The sequence below is a fragment of the Alligator sinensis genome, unplaced genomic scaffold, assembly GCF_000455745.1.
Source record: "Alligator sinensis unplaced genomic scaffold, ASM45574v1 scaffold2194_1, whole genome shotgun sequence".
NCBI classification, from domain to species: domain Eukaryota; kingdom Metazoa; phylum Chordata; order Crocodylia; family Alligatoridae; genus Alligator; species Alligator sinensis.
In genome coordinates, this window is record NW_005843266.1 from 157,855 (window position 1) to 184,107 (window position 26,253).

Consider the following 26,253-nt stretch of genomic DNA (forward strand, 5'->3'; position numbering starts at 1 on the left):
GCAGTGCGATGCGGCGGCTAGTAAAGCGACCAAAACGCTGGCTTGCATCCATAGATGCTTCTCAAGCAAATCCCGGGACGTCATTCTCCCCCTGTACTCGGCCTTAGTGAGGCCGCAGCTGGAGTACTGTGTCCAGTTTTGGGCTCCACAATTCAAAAAGGATGTGGAGAAGCTTGAGAGAGTCCAGAGAAGAGCCACGCGCATGATCAGAGGTCAAGGAAGCAGACCCTACGATGACAGGCTGAGAGCCCTGGGGCTCTTTAGCCTGAAAAAGCGCAGGCTCAGGGGTGATCTGATGGCCACCTACAAGTTTATCAGGGGTGACCACCAGCATCTGGGGGAACGTTTGTTCACCAGAGCGCCCCAAGGGATGACGACTAGTCGAACGGTCATAAACTACTACAAGACCGTTTCAGGTTGGACATAAGGAAGGATTTATTTCCTGTCCGAGCCCCCAAGGTCTGGAACAGCCTGCCACCGGAGGTGGTTCAAGTGCCTTCATTGAACACCTTCAAGATGAAACTGGATGCTTATGTTGCTGGGATCCTATGACCCCAGCTGACTTCCTGCCCTTTGGGCAGGGGGCTGGGCTTGATGATCTTCCGAGGTCCCTTCCAGCCCTAATGTCTATGAAATCTATGAAATATATAAGACACCACCTTTGTCCCTGATCTCCCTACTTGTTCTTCCCAAGTAGGCCATACCCTCCTCTAACAGCATCCCAAGCTTGTGATTTATCCCATTGAGTTTTGGGTGTGGACAGAAGTAACTTTTGAAATGTTTTCAAGTGAAACATTTTAAAATGAAAATGATTCTATTTAGGGGCCTACTATGCAGCCCCTGTGTTGCCCCCCTGGCTGAAACATTTCAAAACTGCCACAGTTGCCTGCAATCACAGCTTTCTTGCCACACGACACTAGAGGAGATGGAGGATGTCCCTGGAGGGGCAGAAGTGGCTATGGCAGGGACTCCTTGGCTCTCCATCACCAGCATTCTCACTCTCCAGCCCTGATTCCATCTTCCTCCCATGGGAGTGGGGAGGCAGAGGGGACTGGGGCTGGAGAACCTACCATGCAGAAGCGGTTCCCTGGCCCCATTGTCTCCTGTCCCAGGCCCATTTACCTTTCTGCTCCCCCTCTCACTGGAGGGGAGAGGTATAGGGGGCTGAGGCTGAAGAGCCAAGCATTGGCAGCAGTGTTTGACCATGAGTGCTAGAGCAGCTGGGACCAAAGAATGGGAGTCACTAAGCCTGCAGACTGTCCACCCTGTGCTTCCTTTCTCTCCCCTGGTTTCTCCTATCCCCACCTACACACAATAAGAACTGAAACACTTTGAAATAGCACCTCATGTAAAGATGTATTCTGAAGTGCTTGAGCTGCTTTTGGTACGTTTCAAAGAGCTTGTATTGTACATTTGTACAGCTGACCCTCTGAAATGTTTCAGTTGTTATTTCTGTCCATAGCTTGTGATTCCAATTATGTCATAGCTCTGGTGGTGTACTAAGAGCTCTAGTTCTTATTCCCCATGCTCCTGGCATGTATTTTCAGGGCATTCCCAATGCTCAGCAGGTTGCCCATAGTTTTTGCTCCTACCTCTGACTGGCCCATTTATTGCTTTCTTTCCTCCGTGGAATCTGTAATGGCTGGAAGGGAAAAACACTTGATGCTCTGTGTCCCTGTCTTGACAAAAGTAACTTGCAAGCTTTTCACCTAGCTTTTTTTGTCTCTCCAGCCACTAGCAGCCTGTGTGCTTTTAGAGGGACACCCCCTCCCCCCCACCCCACACACAGGATAGGCCACCTCCTGAATTTGTGGCTTTCTCCAACCCTTCAGCTGCCTGCAATCTGTCGTCTTTTAAGAAGAACTGTTCTGCTTTAACTCTAAAGCGCTTCTCATCCCTTCCCCCTGTAGACAATATGTCTAAATGTTGAGCTTAGACATGGGGTTGGCAACATTTTTGGGTAGAGTGCCAAAAATACCCACAACTTCAATTTGTAAGATGTTGGCGTGCCAGGGGTGGGTGGCAGGGGAGCCACAAGGGGCCCAATCCTTGTTGTAGCAGTGCATCTCCAGCCCCTTCCCTGCCCTCCACTCCAAGGTGCATGTGCCAAGCAAAGTGCTTTCGCATGCCACACTCTGGCACCCATGCAGGGGGTTGCCTACCCCTGGCTTAGACCATTCATCAGGCTCCTATGGTTAGGGCAGGCCCATGTTTGTCACCAGTACACAAGAGAGAGATATGGCCAGCTTCTTATCTAACTGCCTTTGGCTCTCTGGCCTGGTGACCAAATGCCTTTCACTGGAGGCCAAAGCAAGGCTTGAAAATAACACTGCTGAGCTTGTAGCAAAATGTCTTCATTGCTCTGCACCTTCCCAGTTCACACACTGATAGCCAGTCACAGCCAGTATGTGACCCATCCTAGACACCGAATGCACCATTTCCACAACCAGTTGCCTACCACTGGAAAAATGGCTCCAGCAATACAGAAAAATCACCCTGATGCGCTCACCAGCTAGCTCACTCCCTTCAGTCTTTAGCAACATGTCTTCAGCTCTTGGAATCGCTTGAATTCCCTCCCAAGAAATATCCTTCACCTTATGGAAAAAACTTTGTCTAGTAACTTTCATCATTGTGTCTCATTGCTTTTCATGACAACTTTTACCTTTTTATAGAATACAGTTAAGTCACTGAATATACTGTGTCCTTATCTCTCCATCTCTTCAGCTGATAAATTAACGTATTCTGTTTGAGGAGACTTGCTGGATGTAACGAAACAGGGTGAGGTGATTCAATTTTAAGGCTACCACAAACTGCATAGTGCAGCACACAAGATTTCACTCTCAGCCTTATATGAATGGGCTAACATTGTGAGCACAGAGTTGTCTAGAGCCAAAATGCATCTCTGCCGAGGGAATTTCTCCAGCAATGTATTTGTTCAGCACTGGTTAGTTAGAACAACTCCCTTCATAAAAGGAAGTTATTGGGGAAGTATGTTGAAAACAAATAAAAGGAAACACTTTTCCACAAGGAATTTAACAATTCACAGCATTTAAGGTCAAGTAATATTTGTCGTTTAGACTTGGGAGGAAGAGAATAATTCTATTATGCTTTGGGGTGTCAGCTGATAACTGCAAGAGTGAGAAAAAGAATCTCTCCTACAAAAGTGTGTCACCACTAACCAAGCATGTTAATGGGCCTGATGAAAGGGGTATGGTCCACTTTTCTCTTAAACATTGGTTCATGGATTACTGGATTTGCAAGCTGATCCAGCCCAGTAAATTCTAGGGGAACCATTCCCCTTTAAAGATCTGCTTGTAAATAAAGAAGGGCCAGTTTCTGTCTCCCTTCCTTCCTTTCACTGAGAAGTTTTCAGAACTGGTCTTCATCCCTTTGTTCTCCTTAGAGGAACTGGTACAATGTACTACTTAGTGGGTTAAATAAAGGCACTCTGAATATTCTCAGGCATGTTTCAAAAGACCTTCTTTGTTTTAGCTACTCCTGTTGAGGAAAAAGGCACGCCTATTTGTGTTTCTGATTTTTTTTATCCCCATGCTTTCCTGCATTTCATGTCATAAAATCTGTCACTTTCTTAGCAGTTCTGATACTTTTATTCAGTTTCCACCTTTTACAAATCTATAGTTAGAATAGTTCAATTATTTAACATAACTATAGGCTCATTTTGAGGGGGAGGGGAAAGAAAAATGCGTGTTTGAAGATGAAACGGGTTTTTTTGTTGTTGTTTTTTTTACAGCTCTTGCCTATTGCAGGATTAAGGCAGATTTATTACATTTTTCTCATGATGTCATCTGATTAATTGTTATTACACATTGCACTGAATGGGAAGCTTCATATACATTCCTCTAATGCAGTCACATATGTTCTGATTTAAGCATCTCCTTTATGTGAAACGCAACAGCGAGCATCATCTCACGCTGTAATGGCAACTTTATGTAACGTGAGCAATTTGTTTTATTGGAGTTAGTTATTCTTGAGGTGTTAATCACTACAGCACATGAAAGCATTTGTTTAAGTGAATGGTCTTTGAGGCGAATATCCATTTATTTATGTCTTAATTTCTCTGTCTTTTTTTCTAGATGGTATCATGGAGCAATCAGTCGGACAGATGCAGAAAACCTGTTACGGTTGTGTAAAGAATGTAGCTACCTTGTAAGGAATAGTCAAACAAGCAAGCATGACTATTCTCTTTCGTTAAAGTAAGTACAATATGATGAAACATGGTGAACATAACTTACAAACCAGCAGTTTTCTTTTCTACTGCAACAAAAAAAAAAAAAAAAAAAAAAAAAAAATCAGTCACTTTTGTTGCACAAGTAATGCTTGATAAAGGACCCAAAGGAATTTTAGAATACTGCCTGTCAGCTTGTATTATGTCTGGTGACAGTTCCTAGACATGGTGTTATACTCCTGGGATGTTAAAGGAATTTTATTTTCTGTTTGGTGCTCTTTTAACAAAATACACTTGATGTTTTCCAGCTTCTGTCTTTAAAATGATCCTGCTTCTTGTGTTTTGTTCCAGCCATTAATAGACACCCCGTTTTTTGCTCTCTCTTCTTTTCTGGGAATGGCTCCTTCTGCATGGAAATAAGCCATATAGGGGCAAGCTGTGGTGAAGTTCTAAATGGAGAGGCTTTTCCTGTCAGAAAGCACAATCAAGGCTGACAGAACGTCAAAATTAAGAAATTATCTTTTTCTCCTAGTCTCTCCCACCTTTTCATTTGAAAACTCTCCTCTTTCTGGTTTGATCACTTAGGCCAAAACCTGTATATTTTGAAGGTCAGCTCCTCATGTGCTTGGGCATTCATGTTCTGTGCACGCAAGTGTTAGGAGAGTTATTCTCCCCATATATGTTTTCTGGGAAGGGAAATGAGACTCTGATATGGATCAGCTCTAAATGATTGCCTGCTAGGCTGGCCTTCCATCTTCATTTCAATGCTTCACAGTGCTCTCAGCCTTTACACCAGCTTTTACACCAGTTTCCTCAGGGCTGTACCTAAAGACTCAATCCTACTCCATGATGAGGGTGGGTGGCAGTTTCAAAATTACTTCAGATTTGCACATATAAATAGATCACATCCATACATGCAAATCGAGTAGTCAGAAGCCCATTTAAAACCTCTTGCCCCTCTAAAACAACAGGCCAGGCAGACAGCTGGTATAGGAAAGAATAGTCCCATTGACTTGTCTTCTTAGATTTGGTTTCACTCCTGTTGCCTGGAGCACAGCTGTGCCACTTTGCTCAGACAGAGGATCTGGTCCTGCAGATTAAACACGTCTTGCTGTAGTATTACAATCCAGGTGAACCTGTATCGCCCTTCTGGCACACGTACTTGCACGATGAGTTTTTTCTGCTGCGTGCAGTGGCCCTCTTTGAATAGTTGGCCAGCAGCTTATCTAAAAGCAGCGCCCTACTCCAGTCCTCTACTATAGCGTATCTGATAGTCATGAATTCTTGGTTGCAGTGATTCTTCTAGTTCATTGAGGACTGCTGAGCAAATGCCATGTGGCTCTCTTGGTTTTAAGTGCATTTAAATTCTATCTTTCACAGCTTCTGTGACCAGAAGTGAGCACTCTGAATATGTAATTAGAGTATGCCTTTCACAGACTAGATGCTGCAATTCTTGTACCAGCCCAAAAACTTATGGTTCAGCTAGAATGCATTTCTTAGAAAGAGATGTCTAGTCTTGCTTTAAAGCCTCCAAGTGCCTGTAAACCTACACTGCCTGTTCAACAGTGATGACACTTTGGGAAATGTTTGCATCTTTGTTTCCTGTTTGACATTTTCTGATTTGAACTTCTTGCCATTCCATCTTGCCTTTCTGTTGCTTGTTACATTAGCAATCCTTCTTCAATGAGGAACCAGCTCTCCATGTACGTAGTCCATCTTAGTTTCAAAATCACCCTCTGACCTTTGCTTTAGTAATCCTAGACCAATGCTTCTCAAACTTACACTGAAGGCACCCCATTGTTAGACTGAAGGCACCCCTCAGAAAATGCCAACTGTTAGCTTCCACTTGGTTTTTACTACAAAAAATAATAGAGCAATTCTTCCATTACAGAGACCTCAGAAAAACAAAACAGGTCAGAATGTTTTTACCACTGTGAATTCCTTTTTGAAATCTTTGGGTTTATCTTGTGAATCACACTTGCACCTCTCACATTGCGTGGCACCCCACAGCACCCTTGAAATGATCCTCAAGGCACCCTAGGATGCCCTGACACCGTGGCTGCGAATTACTGGCTTAGAGTGATTAAAGGAATGCCCTCTGCCATTATAAGCTGCATTTTTCACACCCCAGATCACTTTTGTAGATTTTCTCATGGCTGTTTCTAGCATAGTTTGATACTGTGGGTGCCAGGATTTGACCTAATATTTCACTAAGTTTCTCTCTAGTGCTATAAACAGAATAGGAGCACTTGCCTGCTTCCTCTCCATGTTCTTCTTGTAGTACCTCTTATTATACCGCTAGCCTTTTTTCCTTTGCCATCACTCCTGGAGCTTATGCCCAGTTGTTTACTTACCAATGGCCACTAAGGGTGACCTTCCACTCCATTCCTGTCATAGTAGTATGTAGGTCTGGCCATTTTTGTTGGCCATTTTTGTTCTTCTGAGTGTAAACAATGCCACTTAGGAACAGGTTGGCATTTTGTTCCTAGCTACATAGTGCTATGCATGTGGATGAGGATGCGCTGCTACATAGGCACACAGACTGAACGTGTGCAGTAACATCCTGGGCCCTTATAGGTACCCTTTGTGGATGTATAATGACCTTAGATGCCCAGAAGTGAAGTTGACTAAAACTCCTGGGTTCTAGGACACTTGCCCCTTCCCTTCCTCCCCCTGTCACCCCCTGGGTGGTTTAAACCTAGGTGTTTCTGACCTCCAACCTCAAAACCCTAACTACCACACCACAGCTCAGCCATTATTCACAGTCTTCTCTGGTGTTCCTTTTGAAGTTGAGCCACTAACAGAGTCCTTGTTTAAAAAAAAAAAAAAAAGGAATTAAAAAAAAGAAATGGATAAAGACCAACACAGGGCAAAAGCTTATGCCTCAACACAGAGCCCTCTCCCTTCCAGGCCATCAGCTGCCTCATTGAGCTGTATTCCTTCTTGTTCTCTTCCTTTTGCCCCATATATCTCCCACGACTCACTTGCATATCTACCCAAGGGGCAAGCTTCAGAAAGTGTGCCAAAAAAGGGATTGGATAAGGGCTGAACTGTGGTGGTAGGGAAGTCAAACCCGGGTCCAAACTCCCCTGGATGAAAGCTTTAGTTAAAGTACCTGCGCTGCCATTTTGAAGCACAGGGATGGTGATACACGAGATGGGGAGGCTGACTGGAGCATGGTAATTACCACACTCCAGCAAATTCAGTTAATAAAGTCTGCTCCGACATGCTGTAATTACAGCGTGTCAGAGCAGCCTTGCAGCGTGTCTACAGGCACCCTTAGATGGCCAGGATAGAATGCCACCCTGAGTTCTTTGCAGAGTTATTTATTTGCAGGATAGTCTCTTACCACCCTGTAAACATAACAATGTCATCTTCTTCCAAGATGTAGGACCATCTGCACCACTGTATTGAAATGTAGGTCGCATAATGGGAGGCAGGCAAATCCAGCTTGCTCTCCTGAGAGACCTGTCTCACAGTTGCTTACTCCCTATTTACTACTTCATCAAAACTTTGTCATTTGCAAACTTCCTTTTTGATTATATCTTTCAGCATTTCAAAACATCTGATCACTGCTCACATCCATTTGCCTTGCCTTTCTTTTACCCAGTTGATAAGGTATTGCATGTATAATTAATTGATGCTTTCATATCATATCCCCTTATCATGGATGAAGATGACTGTCTTAACCAAAGTAACCTTTGTATTTTAATTGATCAGCTTTGCTGTCTGGACATGAAGAACAATGTTCCTGGATGACTCACAGTTCTTATTCACACTTCTTCCTTTAAGTATTTCCATCTAATTAGCTTTGCTTACAACTGTTTTTAGTTCGGGGAAATTGGCCCCATTAAAATCCAAAGTACGTATTACTATTTGGGGTTGCATTCTGTTTGTGCAACACCCTTGTAACCAGGTCAGAAGGATCGCCCATACCTCCGCAAGCCGTAACCTTAAACTCCTGTGAGTAGTCTGTCTGCATCAGTAATATCAATGCTATGTATTCCTGTATCCTCATTAATGTTTATCTCACTGTGCCTCCTGCTTCCTTCATCCTTTTTGTTGCTGAGTGGAAAAAAAGTGCATGGTCTTAGAATATTTCACCCTTTTCCATCTCTATTATTGAACTTCCTCTGTATTTGGCAGTTGCTCTGCATTTCCATTGAGTATTTGTTGCTATCCCTGACAGTTTTTAGTGCTTCATTCTAATTTAGCACTTTTTGACCTGCTGGTTTTAGTTTGGTTTTTAGTTTCTCCTTTGGTTCTACCCCTACAGAGCTTTGCTCCAGTTAGATACCCATCTATGGTGTTTTTGCTTTGAGCAGTTAAGAATTTCTTAGATAACCGGTGCTTTCCAGTTCTTACTTTCCAACAAATATCTAAGTAAATTTACATCCCCTGTGAATGCAGGACCAGATGATACTGTTCTTGGAGTTCTGTAGCAGCTTCCTGTGGCTTTGGCAGTCTGGGCATACATTTAACAGATAACTGTCCTTTCTCTTTCCTTGTCTTCTGCTAACCAACTGCTGTTACTGTCTTAGATGGTGATCCTGTATTGAGAAATTTGGGTTGTCTGCCTGGAGCCCCCCCCTTGGCTTCCTTGGGCCACTGAGTTGGGTGCAGGGCATCAAGCCTGCTTTTGCGGCTCCTAACACAGAACTGTTGGTGGCCAGATACTGGAGGAGATGCTACTGAAAGGTGGAATGCTAGACTCCATCCAGACAAGGTTCTTTGGGAAAATATGATATCTTTTATTAGACCAACTCAAATAGTTGGAAAAATTCTTTGCAAACTTTCGGGTACAGATACCCTTTGTCAGGCTGAGGAAGCATCTGCATTTGGTGTGTGCTCTTCCTGATGGAATGAATAGGCTTCATCCGTGTTTTCTGTCACTCTCTCTCACCTTAGCTCACAGTTATGATGTTACTTCTGGGCAAATAAAATTACTCGCATACATACATACATGTTTGCACCATGGTAACTTGAGAACTGATTCTCTGCTGGTCAGTGATTTTCATCAGTGAGTAATTTTCCCCCCATCAAAGACAATATAGACCAAGTGGGTTTTCTCTGTTCCCTTCATTTATTTAAAAAAATGCAAATAAGGCTTAGGCGTCATTCTCTTGGCAGGTTATCAGAGGGGTAATGCATGTATGCCCCAGCTGTAGCATGCGCATGTAATACTGACCAGATAGGAGCCTTTTGTTAAGTACTTTGCACTAGTCATTCTGCCACCATAAAACCAAAAGCTATTGGCATGTTTCACTGCACAATTTCAAGGCCTGCTGACGTGTAGGAATGTTGTTAACGGTTACGACAGAAAGAACCAGGCCAGGACTTTAGAAGATACTCAATATTTTGTTTTCTTCCCGTTAGTAGATGGGTCCAAATGTATGCGTGTCTGGGGATAAAGTAAGTTACTCTGGTTGAGTCTTTTGGATGCTGTTATAATATAAATCCAGAATATATATGCGATCTATAAATTAGGTAGAGGGCTGAAACTATCAACTTTGAAGTAGCACTTTAAATTTAATTTTAATGCTCTGGTTATATATGTGTAAATGGGGAAATATTAACTCCCATCAAGGCTTGTTTAAGTGTGTTTAGTAGTCTAGTATAAACCAATACGGTAACTAATGATTACTGCAGTTATGCAATAAAACTGCAGTACACATAACATACTCCCACTCCTCATGCATAATTTATTTTATTATGGAGATGTACCCTCTTAAATTGTTCTGACTTTATAAAGAAAAAAAAGAAGGAAAGCCAAGCTCGGCTGTGTAGCTGACACATTACAGTGTAATCTTTGATGGCTCTGTTGAACTGGTAGGTTGCAGCTGTTATATGCTGTCAGGGAGTAGCTGCTATGCTGGAGTAGTTAAAGTGCAATTTTAGGGCTGTCCTCTGGCTTTGTGGTAAATTGAACTCCATTCCTCTGCACTGCTTTAGTGTGGCTCTGCAGCGTCCCTCTGTATGGGCAGTGTCCCCGCTGCTCAGCCAAGGAGCTGCCTCTCATTAATGGCTTTGCAGCAGTGGTAAATGCAGGAGCATGCAAACGTGAAGCAGGGCTCTGACCTCTTGTTCCCAAGTTGAGGCTAATGACCAAACAGTGAGGAATGTTTGTGTTTCCCATTGGGAAACTGTTCAGGAAGCCATGCTCTGTCACAATGGCATTTTAACTATTTCCTTCCTTGCTGACAGCCACTTCAGTGGGGCTGTTCATATGCTGAAAGCCCAGCACGTGTGTGTATATGCAGTGCTGGCTCTTGGTAGTGTCAGGTACTTTGCAAGATTGAGCCTGGAGTCCCTCCTCCCAGCTGTGTTTCTGTATCTTTCTGACTGTGGCATGTGCTTGCCCAGAGTACACACATCCGATGCACTGTGTCAGCTTTTGAGGTGGCAACTATGTGCTTTTGGTGGTTTAAAAATGTGTCCAGACGACAGATGCTTTAAGGTGTCTGTCCAATGGCAGTATTTCCAGATGGCTTTGATTGGGAAATGTATTTAATTTGTTCTTGTTTCCCTCGGCCATAAGGAACCGTTGTTACACAATTTTATACATAAGCTGGCTGGCTTGTTGAATAACATGGATTTGTGACTATCTTTTACATGTATCAGCTTTTTCTGTCTGAATGTTAAGTTACTGGATGGTCTTCCTTATGAAAGCTGAAGGATATCCTAAGTGTTTGTCTCCAATAGATAATGGAATATTACGGCAGGATGTCAGTTCAGTCCTTGCTGCTGATAGTAGATGAGGGTGGGTAGAGAGACCTAATATTAAATGGAATTTGCTCTAGCATGTGCAGAGGTCCAGTTCTTCCTTCCTCTCAGTATGCTATTCCTGACCCCAGGAGATCCTTGCAGAGCTTCCCCTAAAATTTATTGTTGCTCTTTCAAAATGTTTTATGTGAATTTAAATTTTGTTTTGTGGAGCAGTGTTGCCCTTTTGTCCAGCTGTATCTGCTTGAGCCCTGGTCTTCTAGTTCACAACATAGTTTATTTTAAAAGAGGTATCTCATTTTTTTGCGAAAAAGAATTACAAGGCGTATTATTTTATTGGGCTTTAAAGGTTCAGAGTGGAGACCTATGACTTAAGGATTTGTTGTTTGTGAGTCTTATTTTTAACAGCTTGGTGACAGAGAGAAATTTGTTTATTCCCCATTTCAAAATGAAAGCGAGAGCTCAGTGTTTTGTTATAAGCTTCCATTTAGATCTATCTCTTTATCCCTAATGAGCCAGTTACCTGTGGTATAAATAAAGTTGTCTTAAAATACTGGGTCCAAGAAATACAACATTTTAAAAAAATTAATGGCTGTTAAAAAAGATGCCAGTAAACCTTTTTCAAGGCAGGACAGTTTTCAGAATGATCTCTTGTAACAATACACATTTAATTATTGTTACTTTACCAGTTTCAGTGGCATCTAAACTAACAAATTCTCTTTGGGGACCTCTTATGCCCCCAGCCCTTTGTCCTGTTCATAAATTTGTGTTGTGGCTGCAGGCAGTAGGAGCTGCCATTCTGCATTCCATTAATGGTTTCCTTGTTGATGTATGCGGTGAGAAGACATTTGCCAAATGGGTACAGTAGGTATGTTCTGTTCAGTTACGTACGCTCAGCTATAAATCTTGATTTGTAGCTACTGACATCTTGAGAGGAAGGAACAAGATTTGCTTTGTTAAACCAATGTAGCCTTTATTTGTTTTCAAGTCAGTGTTCATGAACACAGGAGCAGAGAGCCATCGCTAAATTTCACTTATTTTTGCCCCCTATGAAGGAGACACTTTCATTGTCCTGACAGCAGTTTAGATGTGGAGTTGACAAGTTCACATTACATTGCAATTGCTCTTTGCGTCAACAAGTTTGTGCACAGTGGCTAATCAGTGGGTACTGACCTGGCCTGAAATGCTGCTGTAACTTGGCAGAACGTGTTTTTATATTTTATTTTAGTGCTAGCTCTATATTTGGTTTTGTATTATGCTCAACATCACTGTCATATGGGAGCACCTTCTGGTAGGGCATACAGTTAGCAGAGTAACGTCTGTCAGATTTTGTTCTTCAGTCTCTTCTGGGGATGTGCAATGGAGTACTATCTTTTGGTACCGTTACAGTTTGTGTGCATGTGCACACCCCCAGAGCACACTGCATACCACACCTGTGCATAACCCAATGCCAGTCCCAATTTGCTGCCCATTGCTTACATCATAAACAACTTCTGGTTACCTGCATTATAGCTGAAGTGTAAATCATTTAAGAGCAGCCCCACTATCCACTTGGTTGATCACTTAATTGTAACTGGTTAACTGCATAGTGCATGTAACCATCTACTATGTGACCAGCTTTACTCTGTTTAACAGTGCCAGAAATGAAGAAACAGCATCGGCTGTGGAAGGGCTGAAGCATGCTTGAACAAGCTTTCAAGGTGCTGAATACATGAGCTGCTCTAATTAAAGTGCCTCTCCCCCACCCCCGGAGCATGTGTAAAGATGCCCTTAATGATCATGGCTTGCTTATGCTAACTTTGTATAAGTGCATACACCAGCAAAGTGCATAACCCTTTTCTATTCCCAAGGGCATGTAGTTAAATGGGATTGTGTGTGTATGTGTAATATATTAAAGGTCACTCCATCTATGCATATGGGATAAGTGCACTACAAACACCCATAGTCTTTATTAAAGTACTCATAGGGACGGCAGAGTCAAAGTCGTGCTCCGTACAATAGGAATCGAAGGTGGTGAAGAGAGTAATGGTGCTTAGACTATGGAATGGATTCCCCCCCCGAAATGAGAATAGAAAGCTTGCTCACCATATTTATAGATCATGCATCTGGTTGGGGCTTAAGAGAACAGAATTAACATCCAGCACACTCGTGATAAATGAAGATCTTGGTCATGAACAACAAAATTTAAATTCAGCAAAGACAAATGTCAGATACCACACATAAGAAGCTGAGGGAAAACCAGCACGCAGGTACAGAATGAAGGGCTACGCTATGGCACTGCTGAAAAGGATCAGGGGGTTATAATGAAGCAAAAGATTAAACATTTGTCAGAAGTGTGATGCAGTTGCAAGAAAACAAATGCCTTCTTGGAGTTCATTAGCAGAAGCATCCTACGCAAGAGGCTTTAGCATCACTTAGGCCTCAACTTGGAGTACTCTGTCCAGTCTTGAGCGCTGCATTTTAAGATGGATATGAATGAATTGTAGAGGGACAAAGAGGGAGTTTGGAAAGCAAACCATACAAGGAATGTTTGAAGGAGCTGAGAGTGCTTAGCGTGGCGGAAAGAAGATTAACACATATTATGATAACAATTTTCAGGTATTTGAAAAGTAGTCATAGCAAGGGTGATGGAATGGTTGTTCCCCCTCCCTGCCTGGTGAGGGTAGGACAAAAAGCAGCGGTTTTAAACTACATGAAGAAAGATTCAGATTAAGGTTTAGGGATTTCTTCCTAAAATGTCCGAACAGCAAAATTTTGGAAAAGGGTGCCTTGGGAATTTGTAGAATCCCCTTCACTGATTTAGGTACAGTGCACCTAGCTCCCTGCAGGGAATTGGACTAGATTAGTAAGGGTCAGGTTTCTGGCAGGTGTGCTACGAATTAGCCATGAACAACCCCCTCCCCAAATTAATGTTTCAGAGGTAACAGACGCATGAATCTCTGAGGCTAAGTCACTGCCGACCAGCATGGCATAGAGTCTCCTACCCTTGTAAAGGATGTTGCTGTGTGAGAGCTTAATGTTGGCAAGGAATCCAAGGGCGCTCCCACTCAAAGGGCCCTGGTATTAACCAATTGCGGGTGTGTCCTTTCAATCAAAAGTGGCTCCACGAGGTCTGTGGACTCAGCAGAATGCTTTCCACTGTCTGCCAGCATCACCTCTGTTCTTCTCAAGTTCGCCTTCAGCCAAGTGTGGAACTATTACATGGTGTTCAGAAAGATGAGTGAGTAGGTGGGAAATGGCTTGAGAAAATAACAATAGGTACAAGATTACAGTGTTTGGCAGCCTAATAAAATGTTAAGGGAGCTGGGGAAAGAGGACAGCTTTGTTACCACAGCAGATGCCAGGTTCCACTTCCAAATACAAGACTCAGGCAATCCGGATATATTTCTGGTTCTACTGCAAACCGCCAGTGATTTCTGGCATTTACGTAATGTCTCCTAGCATTGGCCTCCCCAGTCTGTAAAATGGGATGAATAGATTTACCATGAGAGGTTCTTGTCAGTTTAATTCATTAATCTGTGAGGTGTTCTGAGAACAGCTAGTGAGAGATTCGAGTTGATAAGTATATTATTATTATCTAAATTTTAAAAGGCCTTTTTAAACAATAAACCAGTGTATGCTTTCTTAATAGTACAGTGGGAATCTAACAAAACAACTAGCAAGTCAGTGTGGGATGTTTCCCTTCCTGCCAAAAGCTGTTCATCATGATTTAAATCATCCCATTTTTAATCATAATTTGAACCAGCAAGCAGGAAACCTTTGCTTAAATAATTGATTTTTATCTTGTTTTGTATTCTTTATTTGCCTAAAGAAGAGAGACTGCCATTGGTTTAAATTAAGGCTTTATGGTACTAAGTTAAATATAGTCCTTATGTTGTTTGATACTTTTTCAGTTATCTATACACATTTTTAAAGCAATTATATAGCTGAGCATGTAAGTAGTCAGTTTCTCAGTTTTATCAGATAATGGTGATTGGATTCATTTAAGGTGTTTTCTAATTGTTTCTACTCAATATTTCCATCAAGCTGTATTTGGATGGAAATTGGAAATCAATTAAAAAGCATAAAACAGCATTTTAAAACTCTTATTTGTTAAATAAAACTAACCATGCTGCATAAAATAACTTTTATGATATTTAAAAAATCCCAAAGTATTCTTTGCTGTTAGTGCATGGTATTTGATTGTTTTGGTTACCACATAGATGATTTTGGAACTAGTAAATTTTCCTTATCCCTCACCATGGTTTTTATTCATAGATTGGTATAGGAAAACAAGCTGCTTTTTTGGTTCCCTGTTAGTTTCTCAGCTTTGAATAAAATAGTCTTTGAACTGAACTCAAATGAAGAGACTCCCTTTGTCCAAAGCTGTTCCAGCTCTTCAGTAAAGTCTGATTTCTCGTTCTCACACAAGTTGTATGTGTTAACTTTTTTAAGTTTCCTGCTTCTAAGATTCTAAACTTGAGCAGCGGACATTCATTGCCTGAGTACAGGTTTTATTTACTTTAAATTATTTTAATACTTTACATTTTTTTTTTTTTATTAACCCCATTGGAAAAGCACTTTCTTCTGCTAAAGTTAAGTGTTTTTTCACATAGGTTCACTATTGGAATTCCTAAACCAAAGAGTTTGGGATTTCCCCCCACGGGGTGGCTTCTGACTGTTAGAGTAGGGGTAGTCAGCCTGTGGCACATGTGCCACAAGTGACACAGGCAGCCTCTGTGCATGGCATGTGGCAGATCGGGGAAGGGACCAGGCAGCACAGTAGTAGGTAGGCAGGAAGCAGAGCAGCAGATTGGGCAGAGGAGGGAGACTGGAGTGGAACTTGGGAGAGTACAGAGTTGATTGTGGCATGCCTGGCAAAAAGGTTGGCCTTCCTTGTATTAGAGGATGTTCTAAGAGCCTGCTGCTAACAGTCACAGTAGGAGGCAATGCTTGAGGCTGTAGCATTTTCACAGTCCTATGCAGGTGCATAAAGGTCATGAAGTCCTAGAGTAATTTCCTTCAGCTGTGAAACAGTGAGGGGTAGACCATGGCTGTTTTACAGAAAGTCATGAAAACAAACCGTGTATGGAAAGCCCTGATTCAATTTAGTTTACTTGTTTGATGAAGCCATTTAGTCTGACTGTGCATACACAGATGGCAGTCATAGTGCTTATCACTGTTTGGTTAAGCCAGGAAGGAGCTGTGTTCCCATAAGAGTTTGAAATAAGTTACTATTTACTAAGCTGCTGCAAAGATTGTCTTTAAAAATGAAAGTACATCACTAAGATCAAGAGGATTAACGGCACTAAACAGGATAAGAGCAGAAGAAATAGCAGCTTTCTTTGATCATATTACCTGGCAGTTTGCTTAATACTGAACTGAGGTCTGCAGATCAGAATGCCACCACGATACACATTGGGTGCATCTACATGTGTGCTTTACTGCCAAGTAGACTAATTAGCTGTACAGTAAAGCATGACTGTCTACACGTATGCCAGTATTAGGGTGTAGCAGCTTAATTAATTCCACCAAAAGATAGTACCGTTGGGGACACTACTATCTTCCTTTGGGGTAATTTACTGCACTGAAATGCACGTGTAGGAAGTGACCATGGTTGTACATTGCCTTTGGGTCAGCATAGCCAGCCAGAGGCCTTGACTTATATTGTTGATATTCCAGGCACATGTGTAGACAGTGTACCTGGGAGCAGTTTACTCCAGCTCAAACTACTCCAGAGTTTGCTTCAAATTAATTGCACATGTAGATGCATCCATTGACTCCCTCTGGTTCCAAAATATGGAATCATATTTGCTCATATTTTATATGGAGTTGTGAAATGGAGGAAATCACTTATAGCTAAACTGCACACATGCACACCATTACCCCCACCTATCAGAAATATAATTTTCCTTACAGATCCTAACAGGTATCCTTTGCACCTGTCACAGTGTCTTTGGTGAGAATATTGCCTTCAATAATGCAGTCATTTAGGGCCCCAAATTGGAAAGGATATAGGCTGTCTCTAGAAATGACTGACCATCACTCCTACAATAGCACTTCATGCCTAAAGTCATCACCAGCTATAGTCTGTGTAATGCTTATACTAGCAGTCCTGCATGACTTAAAGCTACAATACTTGCCCTTCATAAACAAATGTGTCACTGTGCTGTCCCCTCCTCTACTGTAGGCTGCAGGATGGATAATGGGGGACATGGCCATCAGGGGATGAGGCTCAAGCACACCCACATCTTGGTGTTGCAGCATGCATTTCCTTGCTTTCTGCCCCGAGGTGAGAAGCCTGGCCAATACAGCATATAAACTAGGGAGCAGCTAAAGTTAGTGCTGGTTCAGAAATATGCACTGGCATGTGTGTGAATCTGGTAATCTTATCTCATATTTCTGGTGTACTTTGCTGCATCTGTGATAGAGTGCATCTGGGCCCAGGAGGGAATGTGTCAGCTAAACCAGTATTAGCTATCTCCATCAGGAATGTTATATAATGGTAATTCAGTGGGGACAGTGCTATTAAGCTACCTTTTGAAGGTGCTTTTCTCACATTGTGGGGTGATGTCTCCCAGAGGCATAGTAAGGTGTTTCAGTATCTAGGGCAGAGGTAGGGGTGAGGGATTATGCTGACTCCTATGGAGAGCAGGGGTGGGATGGGGTACGGAAAAAGAATCTTACCTGCCTGGCTGTCTTCACTCTGGCGGCAGCTGTGGCTGTAGCAACATAGGACTAAGGAACAAGTAGTGATGTAGGCTCTCTCTGGAGGCTGCTTCTGGTGCCCCATTCACTCCCCACAGGTGCAGAGTTGTGCCTCCCATAGCAAAGCCTCCTAGGGGGTATCATTCCACCCCCTTCCTTCCAGATGCAGTACTGGGCATGAGGATGTGCCTGCCCAACTCCTGTGGCTGTGTATTCCCAGGCGGGCTGCCCATGCCGTGATGGACTCCTAGAAGGAGGGGGCCATACTGGCACCCCCTCTAAGTCAGCACCTATGGGTGCTCCCCACTCACCCATCCCTACTTACAATACTGCCATTCTCCAAGCCCTTTAAGAAAGCAGACAGGTCTAAGAAGTTACTATAAACTGCCAGAGGTAGCAGCTGATGATCAAAGAATATGCCAAAAATAATTTTTAAGTATTTGAATGCACACTTGCATTCATCAGTGTTCATGGGAATGGGTAGGTCCTGATGTCAGAGGTACTAGGTTATGAGGACTGCTCTGCACCCCTGGAAATGAGGCTGTAACAGGCAGGGAGAATTAGTTCAAAGCAATAGATAAGAAGGAAGGAAAACAGTTTCCTTAAAGGTGCAAAAGCTTGGTTCAGCCAGTTCAGTGTGTAATAGGCAGATACTGGTTGTGACATAGAAGCAGTGATACTGTAATGTCATCTCTGAGGTGTGGAGCCTTTTACATCCTCTGGAAGAAAACTTTTCCAAAGGGGGTCTCCTGATACTAATGGTGCTTTGGAGTCCATGTAGCTGGACTCTGAAGGTGTGGGAAGGAAGGGTTATTCTCTGTGAAAAGGTGTTTTGTGGAGCTGTTATAGATACTTTGGCACTTATATGTGCTGAGCAAAGGCTCTCTGAGGTTTGGCCTGCAGTTCAGTTACTCCTGTGAGTTCTCTTCTCATTTCTCTGTTCTCTCAGTAAAATCTGCATTTTGGCTAGGGGCAGAAGTTACACACAAACTGGTATAAGTGACCAGAAACCCATTCAAATCTGTAACACAACATGAGTTCAGTGCACCTAAACTGCTTTCAAAATGGCCCAAACAGGTTTAATATAAACCTGGATGGATGTAGTATCAGACTTCACTGATTTAGATTAAGTCAGTTTCTTGTACTTCTGTCCCAGATCCCCTCTAGATTCAAGTTAACTCTCAGTCCCTCGGCATCCCAAGATGCTTTGCACCTCCCTGCAAACCTCCCCTCGCAGGGTGGGTAGGCTAGCCTTGGCCCAGGCCACCGTCAGCTCTAACCAAGCAGGGAGGTGTGCTCTAGTATCCCCTGGCTTCTGCCCTGGGTCACTGTAGGCATGTCTGCATTTCCAGAATCAAAAGTGAATGTCTGTTCACTTGCTTATTGGTTCAGTTTGTGCAGCTTAGACTCATCGGTGAAGATTACATTGATTCAGCCTTGGACTTTTTGACTGTCTGTACTTAGCCTTTGAGACAAATACCAGGAGTTGTGGTCTGGGGTAGCTGCTGACAGGGGTTCCTGGGGGATACGCCAAGTCCGAAGGGGGCTGTGAAGGTGGAGGAAGGGCTTCCTTCTGACAGTGAGTGCAGGGTGGGGGGCAGTGGGTTCCTGAGCTGAGGCTGAGGCAGCAGGGCAGCTGTTCCACCTGTGTGGCCTGCTGTAGACCCTGTTATGACAGGGCCGATGTCTGTCTTCTGTAAAGCAAACAGTGTTTTAAGTTTGGGGCGCGGGGAAGGAAGCTAAAGAAAATTTTCACTGACAAGTCCCTCCAAGCGAGTCATGACTGCATGAATATGGGGCAGCAGAGCTGGCAAGAGATCATGTACAAGTGACAGACCCATAGGCCAAGATTTGCTCTGATGTTATCTGCAAGGATTCATGTGTTGACATAAGGGAATGCAGTCGCCTGCAGAAACATGCTCTTCTTTTGTGGGGACCGCGTAGATGGGATTGGTGTTAACAGTTCAGCATGCTTGCTCTTTTCCCTGTGCTTTCACAGCTGGGAGTGGGCTTTCCTCCTGCACTTCAGCACTCCTACATGCCATGGCTGAGAGCCTTTTGGTGATTAGTTTGTACAAACACACACGCACACATATATACATACAGTGGCTTGGAACTGGGCACTCACCATATCGCTGTTCTTGTAACTGTTGGCACTGTGGCAGAGTCCTCAGTGAATGGTAGGCATGTTGAATCTCTAGGGTAAAGCTTGCTGTGGGGCAGCTGCCTCCAAGCCACGTTTCCTAGCCTATCGTGAATGTAACAGGACCCTCTGCAAAACAGACTACGCTGTTTTGGGGGAAATGACAGGAGGAACTTGCTGATGGTTTTAATCTTCCTTTGAAAAGGAGCTCAGAGTCCTCACCAATCACCTTCACCACAGTGCAGGGTGCTTCTGCCTTATCAAGACCAGCTGTGTCTGTGGTGCATATGGCCCTCTGGAGTTGAGGGCTTACCCCCTCCCTTCTTACCCAGTTGTGCTCTAGACCATTCCCTCTACATCAAGAAAGGCAAGTGACCTTACGTAGCTCCCTCCACATTGGATATGACAGGATCACATGCAAGCCCTCTTTTAAGGGAGTCTTAGAAGCAGTTGCACTGCCCTTGTGTCTCTTGAGAGCTCCTAGAGTCAAATGCCCTCAGACAAAGCCCTGCAGCACCACAGCACTAAGCTCCCACCCTGCTGTTTTGGCAGTGGGTTCCTCTGACCTGTAATGCGCAGAGCAGGAAAGGGTCCTGCTGTGTTAATGAAGATGTGCACTGGAGGCACAGCTCTGTTGTCAGTAACTGCTAGCATATGTACCCCCCTTGCTGTGTCGGGGAAAGCTGCAATGCACATTTTCCCCAAAAGAAAAGCCCCAGAGAGGTTATTCTTCCCCACTGGGCTAGAAAAGCCAGTGAGGGAACTCTGCAGCCACAAGAGGGGCAGTAGGTGATGGGGGCATGGGGCCCTTACGTCCAGAACTGGGACCCAGCAGGCTGCCAAAAACAGAGTTATCTTTGAACATTACAGAGTTATAAGATAGCACTTCACCAAGGCTGCAAAGGCACAACCAAATAGTCTGCTGGATCCATTTATCAAAGCTCTCTCCTCCTCACATAGCCAGGATAGTAATAAATACTGAGCTGTGAATACTCAGCCAAGAGCTAGAGATTTTAATAAAAATAAAATAAATGGATTGTGCAGCTCCAGGTTCTTTTTCTAACTTGCATTACAAGGTGGAGAAAATCACTGTGATTCAGCACCGCTGCCCGTCTGCCCTACCCTCGAACTGAGAGTGACCTTGCATATTCTCTAGACAAGAACACGTTCAGAACTAGTGTGGCGCTGGGTGAGTGGGAGTAGGTTTCCTGGCTGTGTTCCTAAAATGGAATAGGATACAGGAGTGAATGTTTTCCAAGATGAGAGCGGAGATGGAAAGATCCACTCCATCTTTCTAACAGAACATCCCCCAAGTATTTTTTGCCTCACATCTGATCCTCATATGCCTTTGTTCTCAGGAAGCAGCTTTCACTGCTGGATGGACTCAATGTCTCTCCTTCTTTCAAACAAAGTTGTTTTCTAATATATGCCTTAAGTAAGAGTGTGGAAAATATTTTAGTCCTCAGTGTTCCCCATATGTAACTTGTCCACCCATCCAGCCAGTGGCCATTTCTCCTAATGGTCCAGATAGAAATGATTGCAATGTCCAAAAGCAAGCATACTTTGTGGTTATACACAGGCTGCTGTGGACTTCTGAGACTAAAATGAACAATTTGTCAAATGCATTGAGGGCAGGATTGTGCCTGGTTCTGTCTTCCTGACTCAGCAGACTCTTTTTTTTTTCCTGGAGGGAGCACACAGGAGTGGCAGTAGTCTTGCCTCATCTTAAATGGGTGGTACTCCTGCCTTCCACACAAGTGATCTGATGGAAAGTGCCACCTCAGCTGTGAGAACAGCCCTTGCACAAAGGGCTCAGAGAAGTGCATAGCACCCATTCCCCCTGCCATTCCTCCAGGACTTGCTCTTGCTAGCTGGAGAACCTCTTTTGGAGAGTACGGTACTGGTTAGTCAGTTCTCACTTTGGTTAATTATCCTTGCTTGATGTTAAAAATGGAGTTGGCAGCAGCATTTTTCCCTTTCTTCTGATCTGTACTCACTAGAGCAGCAGATACAGGCCTTGGATGTGACCTATGAGTATCCTTCTGGTTCTAGAAGTAACATAGTGTTGAAGAACCTGAAGGCCACATTGTAGTAACAGGCAAGCCCAGCTTGCCATGGCAGTATATTAGGATAAGTTCCCAAGGGGGCAGTTATTGGATTTCTTCTCTATGTTATCTAATCAAGTGTCACGGTTTGCTGTTATTCCTACTAAGTGTAATAGATTTGAAGAGAGATTACTTCACCAGCTAGGAATATCAATAATAAATGTGCCTGGATGTAAGCCCCTTAATGAAATGGGTTTAAATGACTGCAGTTGCTTTTCATTTTTTAATTAATACGCTCTGAAGAGCACCGGGGCTGTGGATAGTTCGTGTTTTCCTATTAGACAGGTCCCTCTGAACATAGATTCCTCTGTCATGGTGGTAACCTGTGTTATCTTACACTAGTACAGTACACGAGAGAAACTACACCAGGCGCCTGGGAGTTGTCCTTCATCATCACAACTTTGACTTTGTGTCATTCCATCTTGTTTGTATTATGATCTTAATATTTCATTTTTTTTGTAGCTTGATGGACATACTTCCTCTTGTATGGGTGATGAAACATGAGACTTAAAAAGAAAAATATCAGCTTTACAGAATTTGCTTCTGAAACGTGAGCAAAAATATCAGCATTCATAGTGCCCTTTTCTGTCATGCCTTCCAAAGCTGTCTGTAAAGGAGGCACTATGTTGTGCAGGCAGAATAACCAAGACAGGGAGGTGACAACATGCTGTGAGGTCAGGCAGAGAGTCGGTGACAGAGTTGAGAACAGAACCCCTATGTCCACATTCCCAGTCTGACATCCTGTCCACCCTGCAGCCACTACTGAGCAGCAACCCCTGAGCCAGAAGAGATCATCAGGTGCCACATGTGACCTTAGAAATCTTGTAGTCTCTTGCTGGTGGCTCTGGCAGAACAGGGATTTGCAAACTTGCTAAAACCAATGATGATTGGGGGTTTAGTCTGAGGCTATGGGTGCATCTACACATCGCCCTACAGCGACATAGTGGCGTGCTGTATTGCTGTATGGCACGCTACAGTGATGTAGCAATCGCACGGGTGTACACGTGACCTATCCCTCGTAGCAGTCACATGGGTCTATGGCAGGGGCAGGCAATTATTTCAGGCGGAGGGCCGCTTACTGAGTTTTGGCAAGCCATCAGGGGCTGCATGACAGGCAGCCAGGGACAGATAAATATTAATTTTCTAAATTTTTTAGGGGCCCCATGGGCAGGATAGAATGGCCTGGCAGGCCGCATCCGGCCCGTGGGCTGCATTTTGCCCACCCCTGGGCTATGGTGACGTAGTGGCGAAATCTAACTGTGCCACACACATGGTGCAGTAACTACTTATACTGCACTGTGCTTTAGTCACTAAAGCACAGTGATGTGTAGATGTACCCTATGATGTACAAATGAAGACTCAGAAGATTAGCCCCATAATGTGTAGGGGCTGGTATGGCAAAATAAAGGGTGTAGTCTTTCTTATAGGAAGGAGTCTTGTTGTTGGAAGACATGAAGAGTCTCCTGCCTGGACCTCCTACAAACAGCTAACCACATGTTCCCCTCAGCCCCTCCACTGGCAGTTGTCCAGTATCAGTTGATTTGACAAGTTTCAGCAGTGTGCAGTTATGCGTGTGACTTGATTCTGACACACGACCTCGAAGGAACCAGAGGAAATATGGAGATATCAGAAAAGCTATGGCATCCCAAAGGATAAAAAATGAATTTGGGAGCTTTCTGTCTGCAAGCTGCTTTGATAGCTGTCCATTGTTTAAAAAAAAAAAATTAAAAAAAAATGGAGTAAAGTATGGATTCCTTCCCTGCACCAACCCCCACCCTCCCCTGCCTTTCCCAGCTTCATAGATATTGCATGGTTTAAAATACTGGTACTTAAACGTGGATGATTTGTGTGTTGACACATGTAGGTGCTGAGTAAAAAAGGGCAATCAGTTCTGAGATTAAGTAAGGTTTTTTTGTTTTTGAACTGTATTACTAGCAGTCATGCTGCAAAAGCCCATAATTAATGTAGGCACATTGTGGGCCAATAATAAAACAGAATCTTTGTTGTGTATCAGTGCATAAATCAATTGCATTAGAGAGCGTAGAGATGGAGATTTAATTTAGAGAAAATGTTTCACCCTGTGGAAATAGGTTGTCAAGAAATTGATAGAATACCAGCCATGAGTGGGTTTGCTACCCAAAGACCAAATTACAAAGAGAATGAAACTGACCTTTCTAAATTACATTTCCAAGCCTCCTTGAGTGTTGCTGAAGCCAAAGGCGCTTTGCATATTAATACATTTAGGAGTGCTACCTTTTCCATTTCTGTTCATTAAACTAGAGGTTATCCCATCTGATTAAGTTGGTTTGGAAATAAAATGAGCTGCTTTTGTTTCCAGTTGTCGCATCACTGTGTTTGTGACTACAGCATTTATATTTCTGTAGCATCAAAGATTCCCCTATGGCTATGGAGGGGGGAAAAAGCTGATCTTCAGGTCACTGGGCTCCAATACCTCTCTAGGGGATGAGGGAAATTCTGGAGATGAGGTAATTATACAAGCACTTGCCTTAAAAGACCATTTAAGAACAATAATCATCACATTGTTCACCTTCAGCTGAATGTTGCATTATATTCCCAACTTCACCACTGTCTTTTAATTTTGCAGAGGGGGAACAGGGAAAGATTGGATGTGATCTGTATGTTTATGCCTTTCTGAGACTTTCTCCAGTGTGTTTGCATGTACTTGCTCTGTTTGGTGCGCTGTGTTCTGATTCCAGGAAAAAGGAAGAATGACACCCAGATTTTGTATCAAGATTACATGTCAGTGATTGAAAGGTCTATTCTTTCATTTCACAAGGCTGCTTTTGGAAGAGGCTAACCCTGGGTTTTGTTTTATAATTAAACATGGACATGGTGTTCTGCTGCACTGTTGAAGGTTTGATTGCAGGCTGTTTTCTTTTTCCTTTTCTTTTAACATCTCACTGTTATTTATTGGGCATTGCAATTACGTTACAGTTGTAACAGAAGGCTCTGGCTTTAGGCCTGTGGCTTCTATAGTATGTCCATATTTGGCAACAATCTACAAAAATTTTCCCTGAGCGTGGAAAGTTAGAATTAGGGTATGGTGGAAACCTATTACCCTCCTTTCAGAAAGGTAAACCAATACATCAAAAAATAAACAATACCTGGGTCCCCCACCAAAAACCTTCCTTGTTCACTGGGCTGAGAGGGAGAAACTCTTCAGTCTTTGGCCACAGACAGACATTTGAAGCACTCCAAATTCTGATCCAATTTGGAGTGTTTCAAGTTCCCACGCTTCCCACCCTGTCCGCCAGACCCAGAAGACCAAAGGCAGAGAGGCATGCAGGGATTCCTGCTCTCCAGCACCAAAGCTGGAGAGGTTTCCGAGGATGCCTCGTGGACTCCAGAGATTGCCAAGGACAGTGAAGTAAACAAAGGAATACTTGTGGGCTGTCCACCCTGCTCCCCCTGTCCTCCCCATGCCCCCCCAGTGAGGGGGGAATTGGACAACTATGGCATGCAACCTTCTGTTGTGTTCTGTAGAGTGCCATTTTTGAAGCACTTCTTGGCTGTGAATGTCTGTCTGCTCGCTGTTTGGAGCATTCCAAACATCATATCTGTTCAGGGCCTGTGTAGTGGATTTGCACTTGACTTCCCTTTGTTGCCCCGTTCTACTTTCCTGAGTAAAGATGCTGCCAGCATAGAGGAGACATCAGTAAGCAAAGAGGCAGTGTAGCTTTGCTCAGAGGAAGATTTTGCCCAGGGCAAGGTCTGAAGTTAAGCCCTCCTTTCTCTACCTGCTGCCCATGCATGCTGCCTGTGACCCATTAAAGGATATCAGTCTGTCTCGCTCAGAATGTCTGCACCTGGGACAGGAAGCCCTGTTGTCCTTGTCTCCTCACAGTGCCAGCACAGAGAGGGGGCTGGGGCTGGGAATGCATTGCTTGCGAGTAGCATGCCCCACCTGGACTGATTCACAAGAGACCATCCACCAGCTGGGAACACGCAGGGCCAAAGTAGTCCATACTCCAGCTCTGTGACAGCGGTCCTTTCTTATGAATGCAGTGGGAAGTCCTTTGGGATTGCCTCCACATCATGTTAAATAAAGCAGCATTGCATAGCAGTCCTGGTGACTTGTTCCATTGCTCCTCTCTATATATGTGCAGTAAAGAATTGAAAATTTGCAAGACAGCACAAGCAAAAAGCTTATTGAAGTATAGAACTGGCAATGTTACAGGAAAGTGTTGTGCAGGACTGCCTCTTGAAACACATCTGTGCAAAATGAAGGGCCTGTGTCAGGTCAGCAGCTTCAAACTGAAGACGACACTTGCCCCTTCAGATTTACTATACACCGACACTTTGTGTCTCGTTTATTAAATACAAATTTTGAAACAAGGTTCTGTTCATTGTCTAGCAAGAAGGGTCTGTCTATTTGGAGGGGAGGGAAA

At 43.5% G+C, this 26,253-nt stretch overlaps 1 protein-coding gene across 1 annotated transcript in view; it reads left to right on the forward strand.

The window, feature by feature from the left end:
• The window catches only part of SHB (SH2 domain containing adaptor protein B), a gene marked incomplete at its 5' end in the record, with an annotated part of 164,999 nt that overhangs the window by 126,850 nt on the left and 11,896 nt on the right, over positions 1-26,253 (forward strand). Inside the window, one exon of the mRNA XM_006038150.3 lies at positions 4,095-4,214. Within this exon, the coding sequence (XP_006038212.3) occupies positions 4,095-4,214 (120 nt within the window). The remainder of the gene's footprint in view (positions 1-4,094; positions 4,215-26,253) is intronic.